Source organism: Rana temporaria, chromosome 12, assembly GCF_905171775.1.
Source record: "Rana temporaria chromosome 12, aRanTem1.1, whole genome shotgun sequence".
NCBI lineage: Eukaryota > Metazoa > Chordata > Amphibia > Anura > Ranidae > Rana > Rana temporaria.
This window is the reverse complement of record NC_053500.1, coordinates 53,687,164-53,702,293: the sequence shown is the minus strand read 5'-3', so window position 1 is coordinate 53,702,293 and position 15,130 is coordinate 53,687,164. Positions and strand designations below refer to the sequence as shown.

The 15,130-nt window shown below is 44.8% G+C and overlaps 1 protein-coding gene across 1 annotated transcript; it reads right to left on the bottom strand.

Moving 5' to 3' along the window:
- Positions 1-438: 438 nt before the first annotated feature.
- Positions 439-12,212, bottom strand: RPL19 (ribosomal protein L19). Its single transcript, XM_040331704.1, has 6 exons — positions 12,109-12,212; positions 7,114-7,220; positions 6,886-7,008; positions 4,797-4,917; positions 1,378-1,488; positions 439-635 (listed from the first exon to the last, which is right to left on the bottom strand). The coding sequence occupies exons 1-6, from the start codon at positions 12,111-12,113 to the stop codon at positions 509-511; spliced, it is 594 nt and encodes a 197-aa protein (XP_040187638.1). The 5' UTR covers positions 12,114-12,212; the 3' UTR covers positions 439-508.
- Positions 12,213-15,130: the final 2,918 nt, after the last annotated feature.

The following is a 15,130-nucleotide window of genomic DNA, read 5'->3' as shown; positions in this document are numbered from 1 at the left end:
TGGACTCCAGAAAGGCCATGTCTTCTCCAAACGCTAGGCAGGAAAACAAAAATGAGTCGGGATGTTCCAGAGAGTGGGATGTACCCAGGGACACGCCCCCTGGCTGGGAGGTGCTGTACTGAGAAGTGTTTAACACTTAAAGTGCTGTTTTTTCTGCCTAGTCTCTCCTGAAAGGAAGGTATACAACCCCAAGGTCAATGCTGCTGTGTCCGTCCATGAACGGAAGAGAAAATATATGCATCCAAATCTGCAATCAAATTAAATCTCTATGTTTCTAGAAAAAACAATGTAGGATGTGTGAAGACTACAAAACCCAAGATTCAAGAAGAGGAAGAAACACTGCTACTCATAAGGAAAAAAAGCCCAGAGACTCAAGTGGTTAAAAGTGTAAATCAACAAGTTTGAACAGATCAGTAAAAAGGACTCGTATGGACTCACTGGAGGGGAGAGGAAATTTATTGGAGCACACAGCAGTACTCTATATATAAACTAGCTATAATTCAGGGCTTTATTTTTTGCTGGATTCCTCTTCCTTTGAGAGGGTCTTGATTATTTCCTCTTTCTTGGCCTGAAGTCTTTCTTCACGGCGCTTCCTTGCCTCCTTTGTCTTGGATCTGCGAGCCTCTGCCTGGTCACTGTAGACAAATAGAGCAAATATGAGAAGACTGCAGAATACCTTTCTAGTTAAACATTTTTGAATAAATTAACCACAATAGTTAATGTGACCTGCTAGACATACAAAAACTGGTTAAAAAAAAAAAAAATCAAGTAAGAGGTTTAAGCCTCACACACATAGTTTTTTGGTCAACCCAGCGAGTTGACGGGAAAAAAAAAAAAAAAAAAAAAAGATAGCTCAGGTTGGAGCCGCTGTACCAACAATTGGAGTTAGTACAGCAAACTCCCTGCTGAGCAATTGTGTTCTGACAGAATGATGAACCCCCGACAGAAAACTCTGCGCTCAGCCAGTGGCTGAGAGCACAATTGGGAGCCAGTCAGAACTTTTTTGGACCAGGACCCTTCGCCTGGCCAACTTCAGAACCTGCTGTACACAGCCAGTTTTTATTGAACCAGCTGACATTCAGCCCCTGTGTACTAGATATAACTCCAGCTCTGTTGCATGTTATACCCACTGATGTAGTACAAGGGCAAAACGTCTTTCATTCTAGAATTGCAATCAGTATCCCATATTGGAAGATTTCTCCTCCACTGTTCACTTGCTTGGCATAGGCACCATTCACAGAACACCTTGCATATGTGCTCTGAGCCGACATCAACATGTACTCGCTGTGAATAGTCCAATACTGTATGCAGGTAGAGGGAACCAAGCCTACAAGCAGAGCAGGACATCAATAAAGTGTACATAGGCCAGGTACTTACGCCAACAGCTTCTTGCGAGCCTTGTCTGCCTTCAGTTTGTGGATGTGCTCCATAAGAATACGCTTGTTCTTAAACACATTACCCTTGACTTTCAGGTACAGGCTGTGGTACCTAAGAAAAAAAATAAAAATAAAAAAAAAAAACACACTAAGCAACCGGAAAAAGATAATGCCTCAACCATGTTAACAGACCTAATGTTCATAACACTAATGCACCAGGGTTTAATTTTTTTTTTTTTTTATAATTTCACACTCATCTGCAGCATTTGTAAGTCTTAGTATCACTTGATATTGTTTTACTGAAGTGATTAAACCCTTTTGCAGCCACCAATAAAGCAATTCACTGGCAGTAGCACCACCCTCCATTACGACTGGTTACATTTTTTTCTTCTGTCTGGATTTCTTGTAAAAAGTGATTTAGACAGCTGCAACTCCTCCTGAATCACTTCTACATTCTGAGGAAAGTGCTTCCCCCCCCCCCCCCCCCCCCCCCCCCCCCAACATGACCATGCGTCTCAAGCTCCCCAGTCTCTCCTAGATGCCAAGATGGAGAGCAGCAGGGGAACAGAAAATAAACAAAGTTCTTGACAAGACCCAATTACAATAGGAAGTGTTGGGTTCTTGAAAGTGGATCCACCCTGATGGGTGCAAAAAAACAAAAAAAAACTACCGATTGTCAATCTTGTGAACAGATAACGGGGTGCATCAACATTTTTGAACCAAATAATTGAGAAAATTAAGTACTGTACATCTCAAGTCAGAAGTAAACCCCCCTATCGTTTTCAGCCAAGGAAGCTGCCATCTTGGCCTCCGTTTAATCTTCAACTGCCATGATGCTGCACATGTGATCAGTTATGACACCAGCCATTGGATGTTTGACAGTGGTTAAGAGCACAACCAATGCGAGTTACATTCCCAGCATGTGCCAGAAATGTAACTTGAAATTGTTGGCTCTATGGGTTTACTGCTACTGACAGAAGGCCTTTTCAAGGGAAAACTGTAGCATTGGGAAACAACCAGTAGCTCCGGTAACAAGGGAAGGAAGAGAATATGGGAAAAATCCAGACACAGCCAACTTAAAGGTTTTGGGAAATCTGACGTTCCAGAGATTTTGGAAACACTCAAAAAGGTGGCTAGGAATCAAGGATGACAAACTAAGGTAAAAGACTATCAAGTCACTTAGGGCCCACCAACAGGTCTAGTTTGAACTGTCAAGATCGGTACCATCTTCAGCTACCAGTGTCTTCATCACCATGAGGTCATTTAGAATCTGGGTCCACTGCAAAATAAATACTTATTCAGTGATGGCAATCTAGGACAACATGCAATGTATCCAATGTCTCAGGATGCCTTCTTTATTTGGGACATGGAGCCCGGATAATTGACAGCAAAACAACCACAGATGAGACTTGTATATCCAGAGAGATACACAAAATTGCATGAAATACTTTCTGCCAAAAGGACAATATTAAGCGACACAGCCAAACAAATGTGTAGGCATGAGCCCTCTTCCTCTGTGCACCTCCAACATGCATTGGGGATGGAAGAAAAAAAGAAAAAAAAAAAAAAAAATGTAACTCTACTGGTGTTTTATACCACACCATCTTATAGCTCTTTTCAAAGTATTAAGACAATAAAACATTTCCTCCAATTTTGCAGAGATCGGGGTGTGAAGGTAATCCACCGTGGAAGTCCCCCCCACTCATGCCATACAAGTCGGAATTAATTAGTATGGTATCTCAAGAAAAACTTCAACAAGAGGGTGCAGGTGAAATTTGAATGGGTGTCCGAGCAGGTCAACAGGGGTAATTGCTATGAAAGAGGGCGAGGTGAAGGAGAAGTCTATGTTCTTTCTAATCAGAAAGTAGACAGCTTATTCATCCAATCGGAAACACAGATTTGGTCCCGCTGAGCAGCTTGAGAAGTGGTCAGGGTGAAGACATCACCCAAGCACATGGATAAGGATTACTGACCTTCCTGATCTGCATACTGGTCTTCCTGATCTGCATACTGGTCTTCACACAAGTGACTAGACACTACTGAAGCAAGTGAAATGCAGGTTTTGAAATAACCACCCAGCGTTATTCCACTGCGAATATAAAGCCATCGATTCAACCATTTTCCAAAACAATTATATTCATGTCATTCTATAATTGACAACTGCCACAGATGCTTGTCTAGTCTTTAAGTGGTTGTAAAATATGAACAAAGCAACTCCCTCTATAGTATATACTTTTCTATTCAGAGCAGTGTGTCCAGTCTGCTGCCTTATTCATTCCTAGGCACAAGTTGCTTCTAAATAAGTTTTCCTGACACCAATAGAAAAAAGGCAACGGGGGTGGGATTCTTCAGCACACAGCCTGCGATTGAGTGTCTCAGCTCTGTTCCTGTGTGAAGGAGGTGATGTGTTCCTTCCAACCAATCAGTTTAGAGCTCTCCTCACAAAGCTCTGCAGTGTCATTTCAGCCATCCCCCCCCCCCCCCCCCCCACAGCTCAGACAGGCTTTATAAATTCTGCACTTTGAACGGATATAGAGAAGAATGCAGATTGACAGGTATAACTTACAAAAGGTGAATTTGTTTCATCTGTCAACTGAGACCAGTCAGTTTACATGCAGTATTCGCATGTAAATATTTACAACCACTAGTGGCTGTTGTCATAACAGATCACATGTTCATCGCCATGGCAACTGCAAATCACGATGGCAGCTTCCTTGTCTGAATAAGGAGGGTGTAGTTCTGCTTGTTTTTTGTCAACTTATGCAAGGCATCCTTCCTGTTGCCTTTTTCATAATGCTAAATTAAAACCTTAAACAGGAAAGGTAAGAGTTGGGAATTGAGAGGCAGATATCTTGCTATATTTGCAAAATAATTTCATTCATAGGATTAGTCCCCTTTCACACCTGTGGATTGTTCAGGCAGACCTGAACGGACGTTCCATGCACCTTTATGGAGCAACGGAAGTCAGCAGTGACATGTCTGCTGATAGCCGAGCCGCTAAATCCAGAGAGATGGAAACTTTATTTTCCATCCATCTGGTGGATCAGATAAAAAAAACAAAGGCGGTCCATTTTCATCCGATCCTCCATAGCGGAAATCTGACAGGTTCGTCCATGCACAGTGAGCAGAGACAGACCAGTCATCTGCTGACTCAGCAGGGACCAGCAGAGCGATCCCCTGCTGAACAAGCAGTCCATTAAAACAGATCTGCATGTGTGAAAGGGACCTTACTTTTCAAATACCATTGATTTTTTTATCATTATTATTAAAAAACTAAGGCCCTTTATCGTCAAGTATTAGCGTTACGAATTGAGCCCAATGTGCATTAATGATCAATATAATGGCTAAGAGAATATTGTGAAAGCCCAACTCCTCTGAAGCCCACAATTTATAGCAATACCATGCAATGAATACACTTACATGTGCCTGTCAATCTTCTTGGACTCACGGTAACGGCGGAGCAGGCGGCGAAGAATTCGCATTCTCCTCATCCAGGACAGCTTCTCAGGCATACGAGCATTAGCAGTACCCTTTCTCTTACCTGTAGAAAAGAAAACCTTGCCAATTAAAAAAATAAAAAATGTATTGGATATTTTATGACAATAGCACATTTGATTAGGACATTTGATTAGGACACGCTTGTTTTTTGTTTTATTCTATAAAAATAAATGGTTCCAGGGTGGTTTATATTTAGATGCTTGAAAGTGAACCTGACCCAGACAGGTAATGTTAATGTTAGCTCCAGCAAGTTAAAATTTACCATCTACTTGCAACTCCAGGCTCCAAGAATTCATCACTGCCATTTGCATCTGGATTAACCAATATTGTACATAATGGAGAACCCATCGCCATAACACCATTTAGCTTATGATTGGCTGAGCAGCTGGGACAAACAAGGAACTTTTATCAATGGTATTTCAGAAAGGGGGACCCAGCTTGTGAATTATACAACCAGTGGCCTGATCCAGCCAGGTATAATGGCGGAAGCAGCAGGGGTGAAGATATGAGCATGCAGGCAATGGGTGATCGTTGGGAAGGAGAGGGTAGGGGTTTGGAAATAAAAGGTGCACCAATGAAAGCTGGAGAAGGGGCACTGGCACAGTGGTAAATGGGGCAGGAAGCAGGCACAGTTGGTGCCGAGAATGGAGAGATGCAGGCACAGTAGATGGAGATAAAGAAAGCTGCAATGGATGCCGAGATAGGGGGCATGCAGGCACAATGGGTGCCAAAAATGGGGCTGCAGGTGTTGTAGTTGCCAAGAGCAGGGTGTAGTAATAGCAAAATACAGGGACAGGCATAGTGGGTCCTGGTGAGAAGGGATGCTTGGGTATAGGGGGTGCATGATCAATGGAGGGCTGCAGAATCCATGTGGAAATTGTCACAAGGAGGGACCCCCCCCCCAGATGTGGATAGGAGCAGCCCCACATTCACATGGAACCCAACCCACTCCCTGCTCACACTGCCAGAGATGCAGGCAGAAGGGGAGCAGAAAAGCTCATCTTCTGTAGACATCTACTAGAGGCTGGGGGGGTCGGGCAAGACTTTCCATACAATCTAGCTAGCCAACAGGCACAGAAGGTGAACCTGTCAATGGAAAAATCCCATTTATACAATTAAACTAACCTAGTCAGGAAAAAAAAAAAAAAGGACTTTCAAGGCACCAAAATTATACACAGGAGTATTTCTTATGAAGACCATTAAAAAAACAGAACCGCAAAAGCCCAATAGTTGATAAAACCAAAATCTGCACACAACAGATCAATGTGCATTAAAAACCAGCACACAGAACATCTTCAATAAATGAAGCATTTCTTGTGTGAACAAGCCCCAACACATAAAAACTTGACAATGTAAGTCTTCAGGGGAATCAATAGGGTGGTGGAATTACAGCCCTTAAAACAGGAGCACATTTCCCAGAAGGAACCCAGGGTATAAACGTCATAAGGTACAAAGGATGTCCAAACTTCTACCCAAGAAGAATCAGCCCACAAGGAAACAATGTGGCCAAAGAGTCCAACCCAACCGCTGCTAAGGGTACAGAAACAATGCAGACATATCTATGGTAGCGATGGTACATCTTTGTTCGTTGACAAAGAGCAGGTAAGAACGGCTAGTCCCCAGAACAGCTTTCTCATCACCCGAAAGCAGTCAAGGCAGAATACATTTGGAGCCTACAAAAAGGGATATTTTGTTTCCAAAAAGTCCCCACACCAACCAGTACACCCAATTACTCTGATGTATAATTTTGGTGGTTTGAATGCCCCACTCCACATTGTTTTAGGGATGTGGCACCTTCAAGGCATTATGGTCTAATGGAGGCAAGGGTGTAAGATATGAAATGTCTATGCGACTCCTTACACATATTTAAGGGTCTATGTATCAAATAAGCCAAAATTATAGTGTTATTAGTTCCCATATTGTCAGTGACAACCCCCCCCCCAATTGAGGTTATTTGCACCACTGAAAATACTCCAGGTGGCATTCATCATTATGGTTCTAATTAACTTACCAATGCCCATGTGTCTGCCCTTCCTACGTGCAAGTGTATTCTTGCGGCAGCGAGCACGAGAATGAACAGTTACTGGCTTGCGGATAATCAGACCATCCTTAACCAGCTTCCTGATTTGCTGACCTAAAGAAAAAAAAAAAGAAAAGAAAAAAAAAAAAAAAAAAAACCTGATTAAGAGTCTTACCTAGAATCCAATAACCGCACAAAAGGGAAGGAGAGACCACTTACGGGAGTTAGCATTGGCAATCTCATTGGTTTCGTTTGGATCCAGCCATACTTTTTTCTTGCCGCAGCGCAGCACGCTGGAGGCAAGCCTCTTTTGAAGTCTGAGCATGCTAAAAAAAAAAAGAAAAGAAAAAAAAAAATGTAACTTTAAAAATATAAAGGCATTAAAAATTGAAAGCATTTGGTTATTGGTCATATCTGTTCACCACTCTTGCAGTGTTGTCTCAATAAACTATTTAGCCCTCCTTGTTATCATGTACTGCAGATCTATGAGCCACTATGCTGTGCCAATGACAGGAGCAGGCGTGGTCAAGTAGTTTAGCAAAAGACAACTGGGCAAAGCCGACACCACCAACTCCACAACTGCTGTTTGACAGTTCAATCGAAACTTTGAAATCAAGGCAATTTTCTGCATGTGTTTGTTTTATTTTTCCTCAAAATGCGCTAAACAAACATCACATTTCTATGAGGTGTTGGCATAACATACCAAATATTGTCCAAAAAATATATAAAAAAAATCAAGATATCCTTGTGTACTAAATTGCTACCCAATTCCAGTAAAAAGAAAAATCTAGTTACCATGCAACCTCAAGGGTCAAGCATAGCGGCCATGGCATGTGTACAGTCTCCTGCGGGTGCATGTTGTTTTAATGGGCAATTGGGCATTAAAAACACAGCTTAGCTGTCTGTGTGAAAGGCTTAACAGCGACAGTACATCTACCCAACAGGGACACAAACAGCAATAGAATGCCGACAGGGGTTCCAACTCCCCCAAAAAGTTGGTTTTAGCTATGGATAATTTATTTTCCCCTGAAGATAAACACACACGACCTGTGCAATTATCCTGAATATAATGAGAAGAGAACTTCAATTGTACTTTACCCCCCCCTCTCAATGTGTACGAGTATACATGTAATAAAGTGTCCTAGAAAGTCTATCAACTGGTGCCATTGCCCATAGCAACCAATCAGCTTCTTCATTTTTGTGCCACTCTGGCGCACCCAGTCCTCCACCCCTCAATCTTCGATTGTCAGAGCTGAATTGTCCGGGCCGCAACAATGACCAGCCTCTGTGACAGACGGCACACTGATCCAATGTCGGGACAATGAACTAGTGACGTGATCACAGGAGGCGGACGGGCAATTCAAATCCGCTTTGTGACACACAGATCGCCGCTGATCTGGGCACAGGCAGACTGCATATAATGGGCACTGGCGAGGCTGCATATGATGGGTACTGGCCACTCACACAGCCGGAGTCCACGAACCTGGAAGGAAGACCAGGTGAATATGGAAGCGCCTTCAGCAGTGACAGTGCACCGCTAAAACGCTTTGTTCTAAGGTGGGTTTCACATAATGTGCTAGTATGCAATGCAAACTAGCACATTATGACAATGCCTTGCAGTTTTTTTTTTTTAAAGCCAGCGGTTTACTGCCATATTAAGCACAACTAGGGCTCTGTTCACAATAGTGTGACTTGTCATGCAACTTTGTGTCCAAGTCACAGCCAATAGATTTAAACTAGTGCCAATGAAAAAATGTTCGCCATGCAGTGGGGCTGTGCCCACACAGCACTGGTTAACCGCTCATTCTTATTCCTGAGGAGAGGACAGCAGAGATGCTTACCTGATCTGCCAATCCTTCCCACACAAGACCAGTTCAGCATCCCCATACTCCAGCAGTCTTGAAAATGAACTGTCCCTGATGTCAGCACACTCCATAGATGGGAACAGCCCACCACTGGACCCACCTTGGAGGAGCGCAGTTTTTCAGAGGATCAGCAAATTAGGCGAGTGTAAACTTTGTGCTCACCCCTAGAAAAACCAATGCAGTGCGGGCACAACACAACGGCAAGGGGGGGATTGGTCGGAGTTGGGTTTTAAAGCACAACTTCACCTAAAAAGGAATGGTCCATGTTGTCATTCTCCTGCCACCCCCTTCGCTTCCACAGATCCCAGAAGGGAATCGGCGATCGCTCGTCCTCTGCTGCGGACGGCGCTGGACTCCAGGACAGGCAAGTGTCCTAATATTAAAAGTCAGCAGCTGCAGTATTTGTAGCTGCTGACTTAATATTTTTTTTCAGCGGACATCCGCTTTAAAGGGGTTGTAAAGTAAAAAACATTTTTCCCTAAATAGCTTCCTTTACCTTAGTGCAGTCCTCCTTCACTAACTACATCCTTCCATTTTGCTTTTAAATGTCCTTATTTCTTCTGAGAAATCCTCACTTCCTGTTCTTCTGTCTGTAACTACACAGTAATGCAAGGCTTTCTTCCTGGGGTGGAGAAAGCCTCTTGAGGGGGAGGGGGCGAGCAGGAGTGTCAGGACACTACTTTGCAGATAGAGAAAGGAGCTGTGTGTTAGTGGGTGTCCTGACTCTCCTGCTCGCCCCCTCATGAGGCTTTCTCCACAACAGGGAGAAAGCCTTGCATTACGGTGGTGAGTTACAGACAGAACAGGAAGTGAGCATTTCTCAGAAGAAATAAGGACATTTAAAAGCAAAATGGAAGGATGAGGTAAGTGGAGGACTGTACTAAGGTAAAGGAAGCTATTTAGGGGGAAAGAAATCCTTTACAACCCCTTTAAAGTCAGCTACAGTATTTGAAGGACCAATTTTTTTTTTTTTTTTAATGGCAGTATTCAAAGCTTTGAAATTTAAGAGGGGTTTGGGGTCTGATATCCACCATAAAGAGTACATTGTGACAGCAATAAAAGCAGTCAGATTTTTTTTTTTTAAAGGGACATGAGGTATCACGATTGTTCGAGTGAGAGCAATAATTCTAGTCATAAAACCTCCTCTGTACTTCAAACAGGTAACCTGTAGAATTATTTAAAGTTTCAACTATGAAGATTTATAAGTACCGTAGTTTGACGCCATTCCACGAGTGCGCGCGATTTTAAAGAGTGACATGTTGGGTATCTATTTACTCTTTCACATTATACAAAAAAATTGGGCTAACTTTACCGTTTTTTTTTAATTCTTTAACTGCTTGCTGCCCACACACTGTCAAATATCAGCGGGACGGTGTGGCTCTCCTGGGAGGATAGGACCTAGCAACATGGCACGACCCCGATCTCTAAAGAGATAGTCACGCAGCTCTTTACATGCGATTGGACACAGCCGATCACATGGTTAATCACAAGTGCCGTGATTGGCTCACACTGACAGATTGGTGAGGAGAGCCGATCAGTGACATCTCACAGACCAGACATGTAATCAGGGTACTGATCAGTGATGCCAGGCACTGCCGCCTTTCAGTGTTCATGAACGTCTGCTTATTAGTGCCACCCATCAATGTCACCTATATCTGTGCCCACAAGTGTGGCATATTAGTGCCTCAATTAATTTTTTTTAGAAAACAGCAGTGATCAAATGCCACCAAAAGAAAGCCCCATTTGTTGGAAAAAAAACAACATTTTCATTTGGGCACAGTGTTGCATAACTGCGCAATTCTCATCCAAAATACACAGTGCTGAAAGCTGAAAACTGTCCTGGGCAGGAAAGGGGTGAAAGTGCCTGGTATTGAAGCGGTTAAAGTATTTATTCCCAAAAATAGCATTCAAAGTGGTGTTCCAGCTGCGATTTTTTTAAGTCAGCAGATACAAACACTGTAGCCGCTGACTTTTAATAAGGACACTTACCTTTCCCAGGTGCCCGCAATGTCGGGCACCCTGAGGCCGATCCCTTGGTCATGGCAGGGCCCAGCGCCACAATCCTCACTAAGGTAAACAGACAGTGAAGCCCTACTGCGCATGTTGCTTTATGAATGGGCGGCTGGTCTCTGGGATACAGTCCCCCAGAAGACAGCGCGCCCCAGTCCCCCAGAAGACAGCGCGCCCCAGTCCCCCAGAAGACAGCGCGCCCCAGTCCCCCAGAAGACAGCGCGCCCCAGTCCCCCAGAAGACAGCGCGCCCCAGTCCCCCAGAAGACAGCGCGAGGACGACAAGAATGGAGACCAGCCGCAGACTAGGAAGATCTGCCTAGCAACCGCCATTTCTGGCAAGTAAAAAAAAAAACTTAATTTTTTATTGTAGCATTATGTCATTTTTTTTTTTTAGAGTGGACCTCCACTTTAAAAGACTGCAGCACAAATACAGCGTGACAAAATATTGCAACAACCATTTTATTCTCTAGGGTCTCTGCTAAAAAATATAAAAGTTCTAGGTAATAAACTTTTTTTTTTTTTTAACTTGTACAGCAACAAATGTCAGGAAAAAAGGCTTGGTCTTAGAGGGGTTAAAGTGACAGAACTCTCCTGTGGCATGGGCTCAATGACATGAGATGGATCGCTCAGCGCTGGTTGACACCACAAAACACACTCCCGATCCACTCCGGATGAGATTCTCCATGTGCTTTTGATGCATTTCAGGTGCTTCCCCTCCCAAAACAAGTTCTTGCACTACTTTGTTGTAATCTCAGTGCACCTCGTCCTCCTCAGACACATCACACATTGCCATGTAAAGTCACACTGTAAATCGCACAACTTTGGGGCGGCAATGGTGGAAACAGAGCCGCAATGAGTTTTTGAAGCAGAACAAAAACGCAGTGGACTGCATGTGGTGACAATCGGCTTCATCAGAGATCTTCCCATAGAGAGGATATAATGAGAGGACAGAAGGGAGAAGGTTTTATTACTGACAGTCCGATCCATAGAGGGAGGACTACGGGGATATCAGTGTTAGTTGTGATCACACGGGGTCTGGTGCGGTGAGCCCCGGTCTAGTAGTGATTCTAGGCCCCGGTCTAGTAGTGATTCTAGGCCCCGGTCTAGTAGTGATTCTAGGCCCCGGTCTAGTAGTGATTCTAGGCCCCGGTCTAGTATAGGCCTCGGACTGACACACGTCACAGGCCTGCACCACACACCGCGCTCTATTCCCATCCCCGAACCACAGCTCCTCACACCCCACCTTTCCCCTCACCTTCCCCGGGTGTTCCCATCCCTTCCCCGCCACTCTCCAGCCCTCCTTCACCCATATTCCCCCAGTCCTCCCCGGCTCTCACCTCATGGCTGCTGCTCTGCTCCAGCTCAGAAAGGAAAGGAAGTAGTCGTGACGCTACCATTATCATAAAGGGGTGAGTCCACCGCCGGGAGGGGAGGTCACAACTACCACACAGCTCCGCCGAATCCTCTACTTTCGCCAAAATCACCGCAACACACAATATTCATCAATAAGACCGTTTAATAAAAAAGCTGAGCTGGAATAAAGACAAGAAAAGGCGTGATATCCATAAACGGACACCCCCGTCTAGACAAAATGGTTTGGCCGAGTATGAGGGATATGCCGACACGGGAAGGGGGAGGAGCAAAGAGAGGCCTAAAATGGCGACCGGGCTGAGGAAAGTGTGAGTGGGCGGGGCTGCATGGAGTGGGCGGGAGTACGGGATGAAGTGGCATAGAAGAAGGATCATTTACCATCATGTATAAATATAGGGGGGTCATGTGACTTCTCTGAGGGAAAATCTATCACTCTCATGTACCCAGAATGATCCACCAGCACACAGTGTTCTCCAGATATAGACCCCTGTGTGTACATGAGATTCACAGGGCCTGGAATCACCCACCAATCATCATTGTGTCATAGGAATTACTACTTGTCTAGGTATACATAGTATTCATAATCTATACTGTGCCCAAGTGTTCTCATACTAGCACAGTGCTAGCACATCACTCTCCCTCAGGTTGTCTGATTCACAAAAGTTGGGGGAATTCACTGACCTTTTATGACATACATCCTCTATATAAACTACAGCAAAACCTTGGATTGAGAGTAACTTGGTTTGAGAGCGTTTTGCAAGACAAGCACATTTTTTTAATAAATGTTGCCTTGATATACAAGCGATGTCTTGATATACAAGCGATGACTTGATATACAAGCAATGTCTTGATATACAAGCGATGACTTGATATACAAGCGATGACTTGATATAAGAGTAGCGTCATGTCACAATAGAGTATAAAAGACTAAGGCCCAGATTCTCAAAGGGCTTACGACGGCGCAACGCCATTTGCGCCGTCGTAAGTCCTAATCTGGGCCGTCGTATCTATGCGACTGATTCTTAGAATCAGTTACCCATTGATATCCCTTAGATCTGACAGGCGTAAGGCTCTTACGCTGTCAGATCTTAAATGCAATTTTTTTTCCCGCCGCTAGGTGTCGCCTCGTCGTTTTCCCCGTCGTCTATGCAAATTAGCTATTTACGCGAGATTCCCGAACGTACGCGCGGACGACGCAGTGAATTTACAACGTTTCCGTAAGCGTAAACTTGCCCCTGCTATATGAGGGGTACGTTTACGAAGGTCCGTCGTATGCCATGTTAAGTATTGCGTCGGGTCAGCGTCGGCTTTTTCCGTCGTTTACGTCATTTTCCTAAGTCGTCCGCGAATACGACTTTACGTCAATGACGCTCACGTCGGCGTCATTGACGTTTTCCATCATGAGCTGGAGCATGCGCAGTTCGATCGGCGCGGGGGCGCGCATAATTTAAATACAAGCCGCCCCCTTTGAATTACGCGGCCTTACGCCGGGCCATTTACACTACGCCGCCGCAAATTACGGAGCAAGTGCTTGGAGAATACCGCACTTGCTCCAGTAATTTGCAGCGGCGTAGTGTAAATGGCTTACGCTACGCCGCCGCGGATTCTGCGAGAATCTGGCCCTAAGTGTATCAATATGGTTACATTTAATGAGGAAACAACCAGGGCCGGTGCTACCACTGGGCAAACTAGTTGCCTAGGGCGCCCCGGCAACTGGTGTGCCTACTCTCTTCTCTCTGCAGCAAGCAACCAAGTCTCAGCATCAGCAGGCAGTCTTCTTTCCGTTTGCACATAGTGTCAGAGGCGCAGCGGTGGCAGAGGACTGTGTCTGTGTCCCGACTACCGAATGAATGGAAGCAAGCTGGTGAGGCTGCATTTGATGGGCACTAATGAGGCTGCATTTGATGGGCGCTGGTGAGGCTGCATTTGATGGGCACTGGTGAGGCTGCATTTGATGGGCGCTGATGAGGCTGCATTGATGGACGTTGGTGAGGCTGCATTTGATGGGCACTGGTGAGGCTGCATTTGATGGGTGCTGGTGAGGTTGCATTTGATGGGCACTGGTAGGCTGCATTAATGGGCACTGGTAGGCTGCATTGATGGGCACTGGTAGGCTGCATTGATGGGCACTGGTAGGCTGCATTGATGGGCACTGGTAGGCTGCATTTGATGGGCGCTGGTGAGGCTGCATTTGATGGGCGCTTCATTAAAAAGGTGGGGTATACCTGGGCAGGACAAAGGAGATGGAGTCAGGTTTGCAGCCCGGGGGGGGGGGGGGGGGGCAAAATGAGGTTTCGCCTAGGGTGTCAAAAATCCTTACACCAGCCCTGGGTACAACATTTAGCAAGTCACATGGTTGATGATTAAAAGAGGCACATCCAAGTATACAGGCATCCGAGGTAAAGCTATCCACATAGACCGTCCTCCTCACCGCCATCAATGTCGTCCCTTCCACACTGCTCCACAAGCGGTTCAATCACTCTACTGCAGGGTAGTCTTCCCGGTCACGATTGCAGACTGACAGCGGTGAGAGAGCGGTGCGGAGGACGGTCTATGTGGACATCTTTACCCCGGATACCTGCATATTTACATCTCTTTTATTTATCAACCATGCGAGTTGCTAAATGTAACTTCATTAAATGTAACCATATTGCTACACTTAGAGGCGCCTCTCTTCTCTTTTATACTCTGTAGCTCCTGCTGGATTTTGCTTCTAATCCCCTTGTGGAGGCTTCCATTTGTGGATGGACATTTTATGGTTACACAACCTGGTCACATTAATATAATCACTTTATATGGACTATAAACTGAAGGACCTATGAATAAATGGTTGTGGAACAAATTATTTGAGTTTCCATTATTTCTTATGGGAAAATTCGCTTTGATACACAAGTGCTTTGGATTACAAGCATCTTTCCGGAACGAATGCTCGCAATCCAATGTTTTACTGTACCTGCGTCTTATTCAGGCAAGGTTTTGTCACCGTTT

Excerpts from the sequence above, each read along its gene's own strand:
- RPL19 (XM_040331704.1), bottom strand. Across the intron at positions 7,009-7,113 it reads GATTGCCAATGCTAACTCCC|GTCAGCAAATCAGGAAGCTG; the intron begins GTAAGTGGTCTC and ends TTTTTTCTTTAG. Across the intron at positions 1,489-4,796 it reads AAGAAGATTGACAGGCACAT|GTACCACAGCCTGTACCTGA; the intron begins GTAAGTGTATTC and ends TTTTTTTCTTAG.